An 18739-nucleotide genomic window follows, 5' to 3' on the forward strand; every position below is an offset into this window, starting at 1 on the left:
ATTTCACTGACAACTTTAAGATATCAACCTAAACATTTTTATTAAATGTTCAAATGAAAGCAAGAAAGTAAAAATTGTTCTTAAAATGATTTGGTATAAAAGTTCAATGTAAGAGGAAGATTACCTCATTTTAAATGTAGCTAATTAATTTTAAAAAGTATATCTCTGTTCTTAATGCAAATATTCCTGGAAGAAGAGGGTTTTGGTTGCTCACCTTATGGAACTGGGAGTAGTGACTAGGTCCCTTTCGATGATTCAGCAGATTCGTTTTCATATTATAACTTGTATGTCGTCACATACTTGCATGTCACATCATAATCACGTTAGCAATGTATCACACGTAAAAGTAGAATTTCTCATCCTCGGCACTCTTGACATTTGGGGTTGGTTAATTTTTTGTTGTGGGGCAGTTTAGCAGCATCCCTGCTCTCTGCCCACTGACTGATTGGTGGCACCTCCATGCCCAGTAGACACAATAAAAAATGTCTCCAGACATTGCCAAATCATCTCCCCCCGGTGGATGGGCAGAGTTGCTTCACTGGAGTAAAACAATATGAGTGGCAGGATCATCTTACATTACTTTAGGAATTAAGCTACATAAGATATTATTTTTTATCACCAACCATTTAAAAATACTATATTGCATAAATCTAAACCTAGCTTTTCCTAAATTGGTAGCTTTTGATTTTTTTTGATATTTACAGTAAGGTATATTTTTTAACATCATGACCCATAGACTTGTATGTACGTTTATGTGTACATACAAGTAACATACTTACCCTTACATAACATGTATAACATGTACATACAAGTATAACAATACTTACCCTTACATATCATGCAAATATGTTTTTTAGTGTCATTTTTTAAATGCTGGTTTTTATCCACTAAATTGAGTTGATGATCCACAAATGCATTACTTTCCGTTATTTGAAAAAATGTCCTAAAGCGCTATGGAACACTAATAATGGCAAAAAGATTTAAGAAATGTGTCCTGTGTGCCAGGTACCATCATCTTAAGTGTTTTACATGCAGCAACTGATTTAATCCTTATAGCAACTCTGACAGGAACTATTATCCCCTTCTTACAGATGAGGAAATTTAAACATTGAAAGTAAGAAACTCACTATGATACAACTAGACATTGGGGAAGCTGGGATGCAAACCCAGAATTCTGGTCCACAGTTCTTGCTCTTTACCACTATATTACATTGCCTTTCATTGGTGCCACTGACTGTTCTCAAAAAGAAAAGAATGGTTTCAGAGTCAAATGTGAAGAATGTTGTTTCTTAATTATTTTTCACTTGAAAATGTACAAAACGCCCATGAACACCTTAAGGCTTTATAGTGCTATAATGAAGAAGAAGAAACCCATTTACTTGAGCACACAAGTCTCTTTAATTAGCTAATTAATTAATTAACCATCTATAAAGAAAGACAAGTTGGGAAATGCTCCTGGACAGTCAGTCGGGAATTCTTTGAGTAGCAGGTAATACAAACTCAACCTGAGCCATTCTAAGAACAAGCTGGATATTGGAAAGAACTTAGTAAACTACTAGGAGAATCTCTGAGTTGTCGGTTTCCATTTTGTGTCCACAAAGTGGGTGTTCTGGCTGCCAGCAGCTCAGGGCTTTCATAATTACACTTAAAGCATCTCCTAACTTCAAATATACAGTCCCGGGGAATGACTGTTCAACCTGACTTCAATCATATGTCTACCTCTCTATGATCAGATCTGTTAACAGAAGACATGGCAGGGAAGAGAAATAACCAATATAATGGGTGGTACAATGTTAAAAAATATATATACTTGAGAAAATAATAGGAATAAAAATCACATTCTATAAAAACCAAATGCATATAGACAGCCAACTATATCGAAAGTTTAGGACAAATAATCCTATGTTCAAGACAACATCAGGGTGTGTTTAAACAGTTTAGAACTCTTAAACCCGGCCCCCTCTTTCCTTCTATTACTTTTTCCTCTAAATATATTGCCTTCTAGTTGTTGGCCAAATATGGGACTGAAATATGTTTAAATATATTGAAATTAATCAGTAAAGACGACTTACTTACACTCTTTGCAGATTTTAAATCAGGAGATTTTAAAACCATTTCAAACCTCACTAAGCTTTTTGTTTTGTTTACACAGAGGATTCCCCATGTCTCATAAGCTTAAACAAAAAAAATAATTATTCAATAGACCAGCCAAATGGAAGAGGCTTTTATTTGTAAAGAAATGAACTTACAACTGATCTACAATATATTATTGTAATATAAACAATATAAATAAATGATCCTGTAGGCCCACTAATCTTCCATCCAGACCCACATGAAGCAATGTTACAACAATATTCTATATGAAAATGTGCAGGTAACAAAGGTGCAATTACAAGCAAGTTAAGCAGCAGAGTATAAGGTGCTTTAATTTAATAGTTAATGTTGCCATCAACAAACATTTAAATGCTCAATTTACTTCACTGAATACAGACACAACAAATATGAAAATCTAAATTCATACACATGCTACTTAATATGAAAGTGCTTTCTCTTTTTTAAAAAAATACACCAAATGGACACTTTTTACATAGATCAAATGTGCTCTTACAATGCAAAATTAACCTTCATTTTCAGGTTATACATTTTAAAACTGTAGCTATCAACACCAATCTAGGAACTCTAATGCTAAGAGTGCTAAAAACTATTTCATTTCTTGTAAGGAGGTCTCTAATACAATATCCAATGTAAAGAATACATCTATATATAATCTTAACATGTTTTCTGTAAAGATAAAAAATGTTTTCTTTCCCCTTGGTGATCTTTGTTCATCCTGGGTGGATCATCTTTTGAGGTTTTAATAATATGAAAGTCCTATTTTAGAACAATGGGAGGAACCAAAAGGGGAATTAAAAAATTGGTTAACATGTGCTTGAAGCATCCAAAAAACACCAGTTTATCACAACAACTGGTCTTTGCTAAAATTAACAAAATTTTAATAAGCAAGAAGACAAAAAGTACTAATTTAAAAGGCTTGAAATGCCTGCCACCATTGTCAGTATCCATCCATCCAACCTTCATTTACTACAAGCACAATACTACTTTGAGGATAGTTTTTGGAACTTATTTTGACTTTTTTCCCTATAGGAAAAACAAAGACCAAGCTTTTGAAGGAGAGGACTGGGAATCTAGTTTAAATGTCTACATCCAAAATTATATCATCTTTGCACATTCAGTTGACTTTTTAAAATTTAAGAATACATATACAAAAAGTACTTATGGAATACATATTTTAACAGCATAACATATTTGAAAAATTAGTTACACTTTCAAAATTAAAACACTTGAAAAGTATTTTTTAAACCAGTACCATGGAATAACTTTTTGAAACCCAGATTATCTGGCTACTTAGATGATAGTCTTCCTGTTTTCACTTAGTTTGAAAGATTCTAATATAGATTCTAACCCAACAGTTTATTTGGATATTTTCCTGCTTTAAAAAGCTGCAACAGGCTAGGCGCAGTGGCTCATGCCTATAATCCCGGCACTTTGGAAGGCTGAGGTGGGCGGATCACTTGAGGTCAGGAGTTCGAGTCCAGCCTGGCCAACATGGTGAAACCCCGTCTCTACTAAAAATACAAAAAACTGGCCAGGCGTAGTGGTGCATGCCAGTAATCCCAGCTACTTGGGAGGCCAAGGTGGGAGAATCTCTTGAACCTGGGAGGCGGAGGTTGCATTGAGCCAAGATCACACCGCTGCACTCAAGCCTGGGTGACAAGTGAGACTCTGTCTCAAAACAAACAAAACAAAAAAGCTGAAACAATGATAAACTATTTTTAATAGATATTTTCATTCTATATCTTTATGGAGAATGTCAGTATCAACTGATGTTAACACGTAAAGCTGTGTCAACAGGAATTACAATGTGATTCACAGCATCCCAGAGTGACAAGGAAGGGACCTTAACCCAGTAAATGATTCTCCCATTCAATGTTTACCCCCTAGATACTTACCAATTCAAGCATGGAACTGTTTCATGTTTACCCGTTCTGCATTTAAAGGATGCCCTTTTACTATATATGTGCTTTCTAGAATATTACTGATTCTTACATATCTTTAAAAGGTGGATATTTGTAATAGCTTAAAGTACAGTAACATTTATTTTGTGTAATCTTTCTTAATTTAAAAACAAAAAATAAATGAACAAGTCAGTTCCAATGATCTCCTTTGAGATTTTTCAGTTTTAGAAAGTTGCTACACTGTCGGATGGGTGTGGTGGCCCCAGCCTGTAATCCCAGCACTTAGGGAGGCCAAGGCAGGTGGATCACTTGAGGTCAAGAGTTCGAGACCAGCCTGGCCAACATGGTGAAGCCCCGTCTCTACTAAAAATACAAAAATTAGCCGGGTGTGGTGGCGGGCACCTGTAATTCCAGCTACTTGGAAGGCTGAGGCAAGACAATCGCTTGAACACGGGAGGTGGAGGTTGCAGTGAGCTGAGATCGCACCACTGCACATCAGCCTGGGCGACAGAGCGAACCCATCTCAAAAAAAAAAAGAAAGTTGCTCACTGTCAATACTGGGTAAAAAGCTCTTATATCAACACCAGCTTTTTTTCTGTTCTGCCACATGCCTTGTATAGCAACAACTCTGGAATAGATTCAAGTGTCAAAATAATGTTGTGAAATACGGGTTGTCTCAACCTGTAAGTCCTTAATGTTAAGTCTCCTAAATTTTGTAACTTTATCAGGTATGGGGCCAACTGATGTTTAGTATGTGAAATGTGTTATAAAAATTATGATATGATTCACTCAGACCCCTTAGATGTCATCTAGCCTAACCCTTTACCCAATGCATACAAATATTCCCTCCCAGTTCCAATTTTATTAAGATTCCCTCTCAGTATATTAAGTAGTAATGATTATGTTCATATTTATTTAAGCCACAATGAATTTTGGGGGGAAGATTTTACTTACTACTAGTTCCTCATGTCATGTTCACCAAACACTGCACATATAAGTGTTCAAATAGTTTGCTAAATGAATGTAAGTACATGAATGACAATATTCATATGTGTTCATATATTCAGTGGTTAACCAATAAGGAGCATTTAGGAAAATGTCATCATTTGCTTGTTATGTATGAATTTTCTATTTTAATCCTTAGGAGAACAAAGACTGTAGGTGACCCAAGAAATGGATGCTTATTAAGTATAAAATGAACCCTTAAAAAAGGAAAGAGAATAAAGTAGGAACAACTCCATTACACAGCCTAGAATCATAGTTTTAGAGCTGGGAGGTACCTTAAAGATGAATTAAACCAAAATCAACTTTTGAGTAGTACAGGCACCATACTGCATATCTGGAAGCTGTTAAAACAGCTGAGTAATTGCCCAACATGTCACACACAGCTAACCCACTGAAATAAAACCCCAGTCTCCAGACCAGTGTGTTAATCCTCACTCATCATCATCTTAATTCATCTATTATTTACTACTGAAATAGATTATTTACTGACTATTTAATACTACCCAAAACAAAAAATACTTTTAAGAGAAGCATTCTAAATAAAGATTTAAACACTAGACACTTCTGGTTTACTTGAGGCAAGACTAAAAAATTCTTTCTAAAACAGGTTGATGTTTAACTTCACTAATGACTAGACACCCCACCACTCTCTCATAAACACCAACTTTTTCACCACCGTCACTTAAAGCTCCACAAAGCTTGGATTTAACACTGATAATATTCCATGAAATATAACTTTTAGGCCAATAAATGATGGTGACTATCAATCCTTAAGATGATTACTGGAGTAAATTTAAACAGGTGCTCTAAAAGAACTTACTACCTTACTCTTATATTTAATTAACACCTTGCCATGTTAGTATAACAGTGTTTTCAAATTATATTGTTTTCAAAACTGAAATTCATTCATTACTCTGCTTTCTTTAAACAACACATTTTGTTTTCTTTCTATGGATTCATACTGAACACCACCAGTATCACTGAGAGGACTAGTACTTGTAAAAAGCAGTAGAAACAAAAATATTTTTCAAAAGTATAAAGCTAGCTAGAACCTCATTATGTTGTACCTCTTCTCTAACATTTCCGATTAAAATTGTCATCTTTAAGTAAAATTAAATGTCAACAAACTATAAAAGGGAAAAAATAAAACATCTGGAAAACATTTCCCAAATGTTCCCATAAACATGACACTTGGAAGGGGTGTGTGCATGTGTCTGAGTAGAAAAGCTGATCTTCAGAGCTGAAAAGGAGGGCAGAGATTCTCCCTTAATGTATGTTTTTTAAATTGAAAGTTTAGAAAAAGCCATATTCTCTGGAATGTGATGGTAATAATTATATTTGTATTATTTGTATTAATGGTTTACAACTTTCAAAAAAAAGCTTTCTCATAGTACAATTTTAAAACGGATTAGGTTCTAAAAACTAATATGTAAAACTTTGAAAATTCTTAAAAATTTAGGAAATTCTTTTTCCAAAGAAGGTAATCTAATTTTAAATTTATTTGAAGAAAGCTTATATAACTACTGTGAACAAAACTATATAATGATACATTTTATGAACTTCTAACAAAAGAGGACCTATCTTCCCAAATAATTTTTTGTTTTGTTTTTTTGAGACGGAGTCTCGCTCTGTCACCCAGGCTGGAGTGCAGGGGTGTGATCTTGGCTCACTGCAACCTCCACCACCTGGGTTCAAGCAATTTTCCTGTCTCAGCCTCCCAAGTAGCTGGGATTACAGGTGCACGCCACCACACCCAGCTAATTTTTGTGTTTTTAGTAGAGATGGGGTTTCACCATATTGGTCAGGCTGGTCTCGAACTCCTGACCTCAGGTGATCTACCCACCTCAGCCTCCCAAAGTGCTGGGATTACAGGTGTGAGCCACCATGCCCAGCCCCAAATAATTTCTTTTAAGATATACAGCTTAACAAGTTGAAATTTTAGTAAGATTGCATATTTACTTTTCCTAATACTGTATTTGTGCTTATCTAAAGTGGATCACAATCTTTGAGATGAAATTAAATGCTCCAAGTAGATTTGTAAAATACCAATATTGATGAATGTGGGTAAACAGTTCATTTCATGATCCACACTGCTGTGAACCAAAGAAGCAGAGGTAGGCTTGTGTTTACTGAAATCCAGACTAGGAAAGAGAAACCTATAGCTCTTCTTTTCCCAATTCTTAGACTGAGACACAACCTAGCAAATAAAATACTATCTTAAAATGCCTCTCTTTATAACAATCTACAGAGGTGATTCAACTGTGGTATCTGAAAATGGAAACTCTCTGTAATTCTGGCAACTCAATTACAACAACCTTTGAATTTTTGACAAATATTCTCCAACTGTAATAAAAGGTTCTCACCTTTTTCAGAAATCAAAAATCACTAACTTCTATATCACTATTAATATCCATGCTCCCAAGCATGGAGACAGTGGGTATAGAGAGTGAAAGAATGAGTCTGATTACAGGTAAATCTTGACATATAAAAACTATAACCTATTTACTGCTATAACTGGCATCTAACAAAATGTATTATTTTGAACTATGGATGAAAGCCATATCTATCCTAAATATCTTCTATCCTCTTGGGTCTAGAATGCTTTGTTCCTCCTACTTGTCTCCTCCTCTACTTCCCTATCCTTCCCCCTAGAAAACCTTCCTTAGGGCCCAGCTAGTTACATATGTAGTACACAAGATAGAGATTGAGCAATCATTTTGCATAGATGCGCCAGTTTCCACTGCCCAAAGGTTGCTCTGGGACATGACTGTCAGGTATCAGAAAGTCCTGCCCCAGCTGCCTCCCTTCCTAAAGTTAGCCCCATATGAAATCCTCTCTAAGGATTTTGGGACAAAGATCTCTCCAAGAAAGAAGTTTTCATGCAGTTTTCTTGGAGCTAGAGGCCTTAGAGAGGTAGTGAGATGAGGCCCTTTCATGCCATTAGCTAATGCTCAATGCCAGTAGGCTGCATGTGTTCCTGCAATCCACCAAGGTGAAAACCACAAACTATAACCAGGCTGTTCTGGTTGAAAATACATCTTTAAAACATTTTAACAGTGTGTCCAGTCAGTTTCATCCACTGGATATGGCTGTCAGGTCAGCATCACTCACATACATCTATAATAGTGTATTCTTTCAAAAATTGTTTATACACACTTAATATAGGCATATAGCCTAAGACTATATTGCCTCCCTACCATACTTGTGCCATTGTGGTACCAAAAGCCTGAAGATGTACATAATGTACTTTAAGACATTTAACTGAACAAGTCAGTGGGAGACAGGGCACTATAACACATTTCAATTCAATCTAAGACTTGTATTTGTGAATAGATGTCTCATTATAATTTTATACTTGATACATGAAGATAAGCTACGTCAAAAATTATTCAAAGGCATGATCACAATAATACTTGTTTCATAGTTCTAAGTATTTTGATACACCAGGAAACAAAAATCAACTGGGATCCCTAATGAAAGAAAATTATTTCTTCTAAGTAAAACATGAATTTCACTTCAAAAGTGCAGAAATGTGCTCAGTGTTGAAGTAGGCTAAGCTAACAAGGATGATGGCCTCCTCTGACTCTTCCCATGCTCAAGCTTTTGCATTACCATTTCTCTCCTCCCATTCCACCTTGTCTACTCCTGGGTGACTGCTCTTAAAACACACCTTTTAAAAAGTTCTGTTTAGAGTATTCAACAGCAAAGTAACAGGGCCATCAGGGAAATAATATGCTACTTAAAAAATGACAGGAGGATTTAGGACAACACTCTATCTCATACTATATTGACTACTCAAAGCTGCATAGCTGTGTCTTACACATGCCTACACAAGGCTTGATGAATATTAATGTCATATAAAAAATAATTTTTACACATCAGCTCTCTTAGTTGTTTAACTTCCCTAGGAACACAAGGCTTAAAGCAAAATTTCAAACTTATGCTTTTTATCCCAATGGGACAAAGAGTGCAACACTGCAAGGAAGTCAGAAAATGCAAACTTAGGTAGCAAAAGTAGGAAGAACCTCCATGTTCCCTTTCTGTTTGTCATTATCTCTCCCCAGTCAAAATCCTAAAACTATTAGTAGTAGTATGAAAGGATATGAAAACAATGTACTCTCCCCACCTATATCATACTGAAACTCTGCTTTAAAGCTCAGGGGAGAGGTGGATGCTCAGTGTTGTATATATATCCATTATATATAGCTGAAGCTTTGAAATTAAGATGATTAACTCATCTTGGAAGAAACAGCTGCACCAATGTGATAGCAAACAAGCCATTTTTAAATAAAAACTCACTTGAAAAAAGCAAGTGCATATTTTGTGTATGTTTTGAGTGGGGACAACAGAGATCTGGACTAGATTTAAGATTATACGGTATTCTCCAATAGAAAACCCTCTTGTAAGCCCCTCCTGAATACTTAAGACAGCAGTAGGCACAGGGGCTTTCAATAAGTACAGAATGGCTGCTATTAGGAAAGAGAACAAATAAAAGGAGAGCCTACAACACAGTTCAAAATTGATACCTTAAAGGCCATAGGTAATACAGTTATAGGATGTAATCATTATTGCTGGATCAGTCTATCCCCATATAATAAATTTTGTATTAACCGTGGATAATCTATGAAAAGTTTTAATTCCAGGCGAGATTTTCCGTTGCACCTCTCTCTCTCATACTGTGGGCCATCTCTTACTAATGCTTAGCCTGTATTTGTGTTCTGAAATTCCAAGAAGAGGGAAAAGTCAAGCATATGACAATTCTGTCATGATGATTAACTGCTAATAAATGAAAACTGATGATAGAGTACCTAGCTTTCCTTGATACTTTAATCCAATGATTAAAAATGTGATATAAAGAAATATGTAACATAGACTACAAGCTATCATAGGTCTGGAACATGAGCCTTATATTACATATTCTAATCCTACATGTAACTATCAGTAAACATCTTTTTTTAAAACATTACTACACAAAGAATTCCACAAAGCATACATTCAAACAAGAGGCATCTAAAGATTAAAAAAATTACCCGCTGTATTTTTGTATAAAAATAATCAACATTCTCTAATGTACACAAAGCCAAAAGATAAATATAGTATCTGTGATGTCTTCAGTGACATCTTTAGTCTTCTACTAGCTCAACACAATCTTTCTGAAAAGAGCAGTGAAAATGACTGAAACTCACGGACTCTTTTTTTCCCCTCTTTACTCGACTTCTGCCAAATATCTGTGTATGTTCCTTCAATTACTAAAATATCTCAATCGTGGTAATATAAGAAAAGATGAAAACAAAACATTCATCATCTCAAATAAAATTTTTGATGTCCAGGACTATAAAGCTTTCAGGGCTTCCACAAACAATTTTGTTTTAGTGTCATAATTCTATAGAACACTGTTCAGTAAAAGGTTTTGCTTTACATTTCTTTCCTCAAATATGTACATACAAAATTATATCCGACGGTTCAAGAGAAATCACCTGGTAAGTGCTTTGCAGGAAGCATGCAAACGTTTGGTAAAGGAAGTAGGAATGTGCATTCTAGCTAGTCCCAGCATGTTCAACAATAGAAAAAAATCCAAAGAGCAACCACGTATCTGCTACAAGCTATTTTCTTGCCAGAAAAGGCTGTGCACTAGTTCATAGGTATAATCATATTATGTCTTCATCAGTGCAGAGGAGCACAGAGGTATGAAAGATAATCAGAATGAATTAGTACTTTCTGAGAGTTAAATTATTTGCATGTTTGTCCTTATTTTATAGGACAATTTGTAGATTTTTTTTCTTTTTCTAGTATGATTAAACTAGAAAAAATTATTCAGCAGAATATTAATGTTATCTGAATAATACTTCCATCATATATGTTTAGTAAGCTTCATCCTTTAAAAGTATTCCTTTGGGTGAAAACAATATTTATCACTCCTTCTATATCAGAGTTTCTCAACCTTGGCAGTACCGATATTTTTGAACCAATAATTCTTTACAGTGGAGGGGTGCTGTCCTGTGCATTATAAGATATTTAGAAACATCTCTGGCTTCTACCTACTAGACACCAGTAGCAACCCTCCCCTGAACCCACCCCCAAGCTGTGACAACCAAAATGTCTCAACATTGCCAGATGTCCCCTGGCGATCAAAACTGACCTCCACTGAGAACCACTGCTCTAAATAAATGTACAAAAACTGAGAGGAAAACGTTCTCAGTCAAACCAAAGTCTTGGTCAAGTTTGGAATAGAAACTAACTCTTCTCACTTCCAGATCAGTATTGTTCATACTAGAACACAATTCCTTTTTTATAGATAAAGCATATGTCTAAAAGACATGTTTTTTAAAATGTACACTGATTTCATACGATTCTGTCACTGGACTACTAAATTATTCCATAATATACCTCTCATGACAACCTTTAGAAAACTAATAGGGTAGAAAAAATGTATAAGAAAATTGAATCAAAAGAGGAGAAATGTAAATCATTAAATTACTTTTAAAAGGATTCTTTATATTAATGATAAACATCACCTTTAAAAAAATTATCTAGTATAACACATTTCTTTGAAAAATATCATGGCCCTCTGTAACAAGTCTTTCAATGTTTCATGTAACCTGTAAAATTAATTTTACCAATGTTTATTAATTATGAAAATGCATGATGAATTATTATACCTGTAGAAGAAATGTCAGTATTTGATGCGGAGATCCCAATGTGCTTGGCTATCCACCACAATAAGTGTCATATTCTAGACCAAGTTAGGCCTTTACCTTACAAGTTTGTGTGAGAAGAGTAAAACTGCTGTTTTATCAAGGCTTCATGTTCCTGTTAAGATTCCTTCAGAGAGTTGATGCGTGCACAGATCTTCAGGGCTGGGCCTAGCTTGATATTCATTGCACTCATGAGATGGTCTTCTTTTAGCAAGAGAAGGGCCTGTCCATCAATCTCCTGTGCTCTGAATTCATCTGCGATATCCTGGCAGCCTGGAATTTGACCAGAGGACAGAAGTTAGAATTAAATATACAACAATTAGACATTACTCCTAACAGTCACAGTTATGTTCTCACTGGGTCTGAGAATCTGAAATACAGGCTGAGAAACAAATGAAATTTATTTATGGTAGTCTTGAGTTCACTCTTGAAGAATAGAGTATTTGCATTCTGAAAATAAGAATTCAAAATCCAGGTAAAGCAATTTGCTTGGAATTCTTGCTCTAAAATAATGTTATAGAAATAATTCATAAGAGGGAAGTCTAGATATAATACTTCCTTCACAAAAAGGACTATGGTGTTACCTTAAAGCATGCCACATAACAGGTTTGGGTTAACTAGTTATACCTCATGCACTTATCTCTGTATAATATATCCTTCACATATAGGTAAAGAGGAAACAAAAATATGTTTTGTCATTTAAATAACAATCTAGAAATATTTTCTCAAGTAAGTACCACTTTCATTATCATTTGTACCTTATCCTAATTTATGACCTTCACTTGACAAGTACATTTAAAATATTTTTATTGTTCACTCAGGACATATCAAATCTCTCAAGACTGTATTACCAATCTATTGCAATGCTGCTGAAATGTATTACACTGCTTGACTTGACTATCACTGGGCTTGTCTCCACTTTTGTTAAGAAAGCAATTCTCATTGAAATTATGAGCTTGCTGGCGAATTTCCTGCCATATAACCAATATTTTAGCTCTAAGTCTAAACCAGGTGCTTTAGCAGATAACAATGCTAGTATCTACCTGAAACTCAAATGTTTTTACTGTCTACCAAATTTTCACATCCAAATTACTCAATAAACTTACCCATTAAGGGTAAAGAAACCAATAGGAAAGGTAATCAATTAAGTAGCTGAGACAAGAGAATATAAAAATATGGAAGCTTTCTTGAGAGATAGTAAAATTTTAAGATGAATTTAAGAATACACATAAAAACTGACAGCTTAAGTTTTTCTATTTTATTCAAATCAGCATTCTAAGGGAAAACACAAAGAAAAAGATAATGAAAAATGAAAATAGTTACATTACACTTTCGGATGCCACAATTTTGCTAGTTCAATTATCCTTTCTACTTGCAAATATATCATCCTCTTGTTTATGTAAGATTATGATGTCTTACACAACCCCAGCACAAAGCACAAAGCATTATAGGTACTGAATACATAATATTTGTCAATAAGGACTGAATTAGTGAATACACAATAAACAAAAATATAATCTCCTATAGAAGAGCTATCTGTAAGAGTAATACAAACATTTTTTCCTGTGTACAGCTGTGTGTCCATTTTTTCTCTTGCTTATTTCTTTTCTCATGTCCTCTGTTACTTGTATCTTTACTGTTTCCTATATAACAACTAGCTTTTCAATTTCTATTTTAATAATTTCTCAGACTTTGAAAAATTGACATTTCAATACCCTCTATGAAATTATTATGCTTTTGCACATTTATCTTATAAAAGAAACTATAGTTGAAATGGGATTACTCACCATAGAAAAGCCCCTTTTCTTTTCCCAGAGGTAGCTCTCAACAAAACTGGGCAGACAAAACTGACTAATCTTGCATCTAGTTGTGACTTCATCCTTCTTTTTATGAAAGAACTAATGTTCTTCTCTCTTCAGTCTTACTTACAAGAACACAGGAAAGAAAAGAAGAGAGAGAAAGATAGGGTGGGACTTACTTAGATTCAGAAAACAAGAGCAATGAGAAGTAATGAGAACTATAAGAGCTACATTTGGGAATAGAAACAAGGAGTTCTCCATGAGGAAAATATGTAGCACATTCCTGTTCCTCTGTATTGTGAGATTCCTCTTGTAGGTGAACAGTAAATGTATTAGCAAAATAATAAAGAACAAAAAGTGTTTTGGGAATTAGCACGATCAAATAGGAATGCATTTTAGATCACAACTTTCTTAAGCTAACCACAAAAAAAGTGTAGTTACATCAGTATAGAAATTTTAAAAAAAAGTGACTTAGAAAAATTGGAAGCAAGTATGCTTCCAGAAACTCATTACAGAAAAATATATTTTAAAAACAATTTTAAGTGCTCAAGGTATACTGAGATACAGTTCTGAGTTTCTGACATTAACATCTACTTTGGTAAAATGCCTGGATCCCGGGGATGTGTACAAAACATACACCAACTGACACAGCCAGTCAGCTGAGCTAGCTTCACCTCACCAGAAGCAAGTGTAGTGCAGCTCTCAGCACAGGCAAAGACCTCTACACATGGGTCCCAACTGATCTTTCAAGTGTCTGGCATCACTTCTCCAGCTAAACTCAAAATAAGACACCCTGCACAAAAATTGACCACAGTAAGGTTGGTGAAAAGGTATCACCTGCCACTCAATACTACAGAATAAACAAGTCCCAATACTGATATTACAAAAACCAGTAAATAGTCATGTTTTAAAAAATGATTCCTAGTTTATATGCCTACAGAAAAATCAAATCTACTGTGGATTCACCCTTCAATAAATAGAGGACAAACTGATCTCTGCAAAAGGCAGTTCACCATAGCAAGGAAAGGTTAAAGAAGATAACCCGCAGTAAATTGAAAATAAGAATTATTCCTGTAGATAACTTTTTAATGCAGAGAAAATTAGAAGGCGGTAATTTTTCATTCTGTTAACAGCTCTGAGATTCTGGTCTACTGCATACAAGCTCTAACATAGTCTGAACAGGATGGTTAACAAGATGATATACAAAGAGAAGAGAAAACTGGAGGAGTAAATATAAATGCCCTGGTTAAAGAGGGATGGAAGCCTATCTCAACTGGAAAGAAACAAAATACAAAAGAGATTACAAAATTTACAAGCTTGTTCATCCTATGAGAAAAGCTTGGGAGTAGACTACTCAGGGAAAACAAACAGCGCTTAATGAGAGCTAAAAGAAGCTCAAAACGAAATTTACAAAGTCCAGAGAAGCAGAAAGAAATGAACATTAAGGCATTTTCTGGTATGAGATTACCTTAAACTATAGGCATTATGCAGAGAAAACTGTGAGAAAGGTGATACAACTAATCACACAAATAAGCTTATTATTTGGCCTGTCAAAGCAGTTTGGAAACACTCCCATTTCATAAGTAAAGAAAAGAGTCATATTAACCAGACTCTAAAATAGTAGTAAGCAATTCTAAATTATATAATAGCCGTGTCCTTTTTATGATATATAGTGTTTTCTAAATACCTGGCAACAAAATTAAGTGTCTAGATGAACTCTATAAGACAAGCATTTTAAGTTATGAGGAATATTAAGTTTTATGTTTTTTTAACTCAAATGAAGCAAGAATGAGGCAAAGGAATTTGCCTTTGTTCTGGTAAAGTAGCCACATGGCAAAGGATGCTGGGAAAAATTAGCCTAAATAAAAAAAGAAGTGAAAGAAGAATCAGCAGTATCCATATTTGTTAATTATTTGGGCAACTACTTTCCTCAGAATATAAACCAACTCTCTTCTGCAAAGGAAAAGAAAAATTTCCCCCAATGAAAAATCAGGCTCACAAACAGATCATGTGCCCTACCTGGAAGAGTGACACTACTTCTAAAGATGACAGAATCAAAGCCCAGCCCCAGGTATCCACATAGACTCCAAAGTTAATTCTCAAGATAGCTACACTGGTCTAAAAACTAAAATTGGATTCATTAGATACAAAACCACAACCAATGAAGACCCACTGTCTTCTAAATACACCCAGTTTAAAACAGATTCTAAATCCACATGGTCAGCAATTAACTCACACCTAAGTTTTCGTGGGCACATGCACATGTTTAAAAATCTTCCCATGAAGTATCTCCACTTTAAACAATTCCATCTTTCTTTAAAAGTGGCCATATTTTTTTAAAACTTAGCATTTCTAAAACAAGCTATTGATAAACTAATTTAACAAAATCTCACAGAATTCTGTATATGAGGTAAAGTGGGTGACGGATTCTTTACAACTATCATTCCTAAATATATTTTCTTGTATAGCATGTTAGCTCTAAGTATGCTTCCAAGACTTTAGTTGCCATCAGAGAAAGACTAATTAGCAACAACAGCTGATTAATTAGCTTATTAAACTGTAAAAAGTTAGTAGACAAGTTCAAATAGGATGTATTCTTCTAGAAAGCTTGTATCAAGAGAAATGATATGATTCGCAATAAAACCAAAAGGAAATAAATTTTTTGTTTTAGTCTCCTCATTTTCCATATGCATAAGGTCAAAGTGAATGACAAGATTTACTGATTTTAAAAAATATATATATACATATATATATAGTCTTAACATATATAACTAGTGTGGGTCTCATCATGAGCAAAGGTGCAGCTGTCTTCAGTAGCCAGCCCCTTGGAGAAGGTGGATATAAAAGATTATTGTTGTTTTAAGGAAAAAAGATAGAGACTTAAGGTGATGGAAAGAGTATCAAAATGAGAGAACAGGAAAACATAAATAAGAAAGTTACCCTCAATATTAGAATGAATATAATTGAATTTCAGCTCTCTATTTGAAAAATAAAATTTCAGAAAGGCTCTTGATGTTTATTTACTGAAAAGAATCAAAGAATGTACCTTCTTTTAAAAGGACTAGCTTGATTTTTTCAAAGAAACCAAATTTTTACATTTTAAAAGGTTTTGATTAGCTTTCAAAAATGTAAAAAAAAAAAGTCTCTCTTACTTCATTTTTTAAAAGGTTAAATTAGGAAATAAGGAGGAATAGAATAGAAAAATAGAAGAGCAGAAAGGAAGAAGTGTCTGATTCAATCTCTCTACTGACCTCTCGAGAGAAATCAGACTGAAGAGAAGAAAGCACCTTTAATATCTTCACCGGCTGAGGTGTCACAGCAGAAGCAGGACTAGTCAGTTTTTATCGACTTGGGGGGTATGAGAAAATACCCAGTAGTGCTGAGGGAATAAGCAAGAGGAAACAGATCATATTTCAATAACAAATGTCATTTTATTTATACATATACACAGTACTTCTCTAGCCCTTTTGTGCAAAAGGTGTGGATGTATCTAACATTGCTGTGTGTGAATGCACAAGAAAAATATTAAGGCCAAAGTGATGAATTACATACCAGGCAAAGAATGGATGAAGGCCCAGACATCATCAACTGTCCATATAGATGGCTCTGTTTGTGCAACTGGTAGCAAGTCACTGTTCTCAGGCATTTTCCGAATTCTCACATCCCGAAGCTCACGTTCTCTTTCCCGCTCGCTCTGCCTGCGCAGACGAGTTGTCATAGCAGATGGCACAGAATCTTCATGAGAAGCCAAGTCTTCTTCTGCAGATGGATAAGTAATTGGAAGCTGGAAAATGTAGTACAAGCAAAATACAGCATTGCACTTTCCTTGCATTTCTGAAAAGGGTATTTTACATTGAAGCGAGGTTTATACAGACCTGCCTAAGGATATGTTCTCTCGCTGCCCCATCAGGGCCACTTGGACGACGGCCACGATGCCCAAGACTTTGATTATCAGGCTTACGATTCCAACGACTAAGGGCAAATTTTTTAGAACAGCTAACATTGTACCTAAGAAATTCAAGAAAGAAAAAATATTTAATGATATATGGGACAATCCATTTAGTATTTAATTGTGACTTTAAAGTGCAACTGTGAATCAGTAAGTACCATACTACATCATTAATGAATGTAAGACCTCATAAAGTAACTACACTGTTCAATGGATTTACTTATGCTAAAGGTCAAAAAATGGGCTCTGTGTATATCATAATATATCTCTCAATATAATACTGGACATCTATAACAAGGTATTGTATTTTTTCCTGATTACAGCATGACAGTGGGAAACTGCCTGCAAAATACAGAGGATAACCAATTTTCACAGCAGTAAAAAAAATGGAAGGTTCCGAAAGAAAAAGAAGTTATGTAGTATCTAAATGTTTATTCAATCTGATTTTTCTAAGTAATAACTTCCAAAGAGACATTAATTTTTAAAAGTTTAATCTACTAGGGAGAGGATTTCAAGCAGCTAACAAAAGATTTTTCAAATATTATTAAAATCAAAGAATGAAAATGTAAAGTGGAGATTTTAAAGTTACACAAGGAATTCATTGCTCTCACTATTCAGAAAATTTAGAAGTATATAACTCTTTAATGAAAGATTTTCTTTTATCACAATAGACTGCCTAGTATTTTTGAACATAGACCTTTATAAGACATGATGACAGCTTAAAAGAATCCTATGTCTTTTAATGGATCCTAAAGCCCTGGAACCAGGACTGGCAAACTTTTTCTACAAAGGACTAGATGGTAAATATTTTAAGTTTCATGGGCCATATAAGTTTCTGTCACCAACTACCCACCTCTGCCATTGTAGTGTGAAAGCAGCCATTGAAAATATTGAGCCAGGCACAGTGGCTCACACCTGTAATCCCAGCACGTTGGGAGGCCAAGGTGGGTGGATTACTTAAGCTCCAGAGTTCAAGACCAGTAAATGGCAAGACCAGTTCAAGGCCAACACGGTGAAAACCCGTCTCTACCCAAAATACAAAAACTAGCCAGGTGTGCTGGCACACACCTGTAGTCCCAGCTACTTAGAAGGCTAAGGTGGGTGGATGGCTTGAGCCCAGGAGGCCAAGGTTGTAGTGAGCTGTGATAGCGCCACTGCACTCCAGCACAGGTGACAGAGCCAGACCCTGACTCAAAACAATAAAAATAAAAAAATAAAAAATAAATAGAAAATATTGAATAAGCATGGTTGTGTTCTAGTAAAATTTTCAGTAAC

The 18739-nt window shown here is 34.9% G+C and overlaps 1 protein-coding gene across 14 annotated transcripts in view; it reads right to left on the reverse strand.

The window, feature by feature from the left end:
• Positions 1 to 108: 108 nt before the first annotated feature.
• The window catches only part of PHC3 (polyhomeotic homolog 3), a 95743-nt gene continuing 77112 nt past the window's right edge, over positions 109 to 18739 (reverse strand). For 10 of the 14 annotated variants that reach the window (XM_055381440.1, XM_055381438.1, XM_055381444.1 and 7 more), the window contains 3 exons: positions 17391 to 17523; positions 17068 to 17299; positions 2210 to 11989 (listed from right to left, as the gene is read on the reverse strand). In XM_055381440.1, the coding sequence (XP_055237415.1) occupies positions 11835 to 11989; positions 17068 to 17299; positions 17391 to 17523 (520 nt within the window). In that variant the 3' untranslated portion in view covers positions 2210 to 11834. Of the gene's footprint in view, positions 539 to 835; positions 1736 to 2209; positions 11990 to 13503; positions 13637 to 16766; positions 16895 to 17067; positions 17300 to 17390; positions 17524 to 18739 lie in introns of those variants that run through there. The other 4 variants (XR_008678050.2, XR_002005355.3, XR_002005357.4 and 1 more) reach the window with 4 other exon arrangements.

Source organism: Gorilla gorilla, chromosome 2 (genome assembly GCF_029281585.2).
Source record: "Gorilla gorilla gorilla isolate KB3781 chromosome 2, NHGRI_mGorGor1-v2.1_pri, whole genome shotgun sequence".
NCBI classification, from domain to species: domain Eukaryota; kingdom Metazoa; phylum Chordata; class Mammalia; order Primates; family Hominidae; genus Gorilla; species Gorilla gorilla.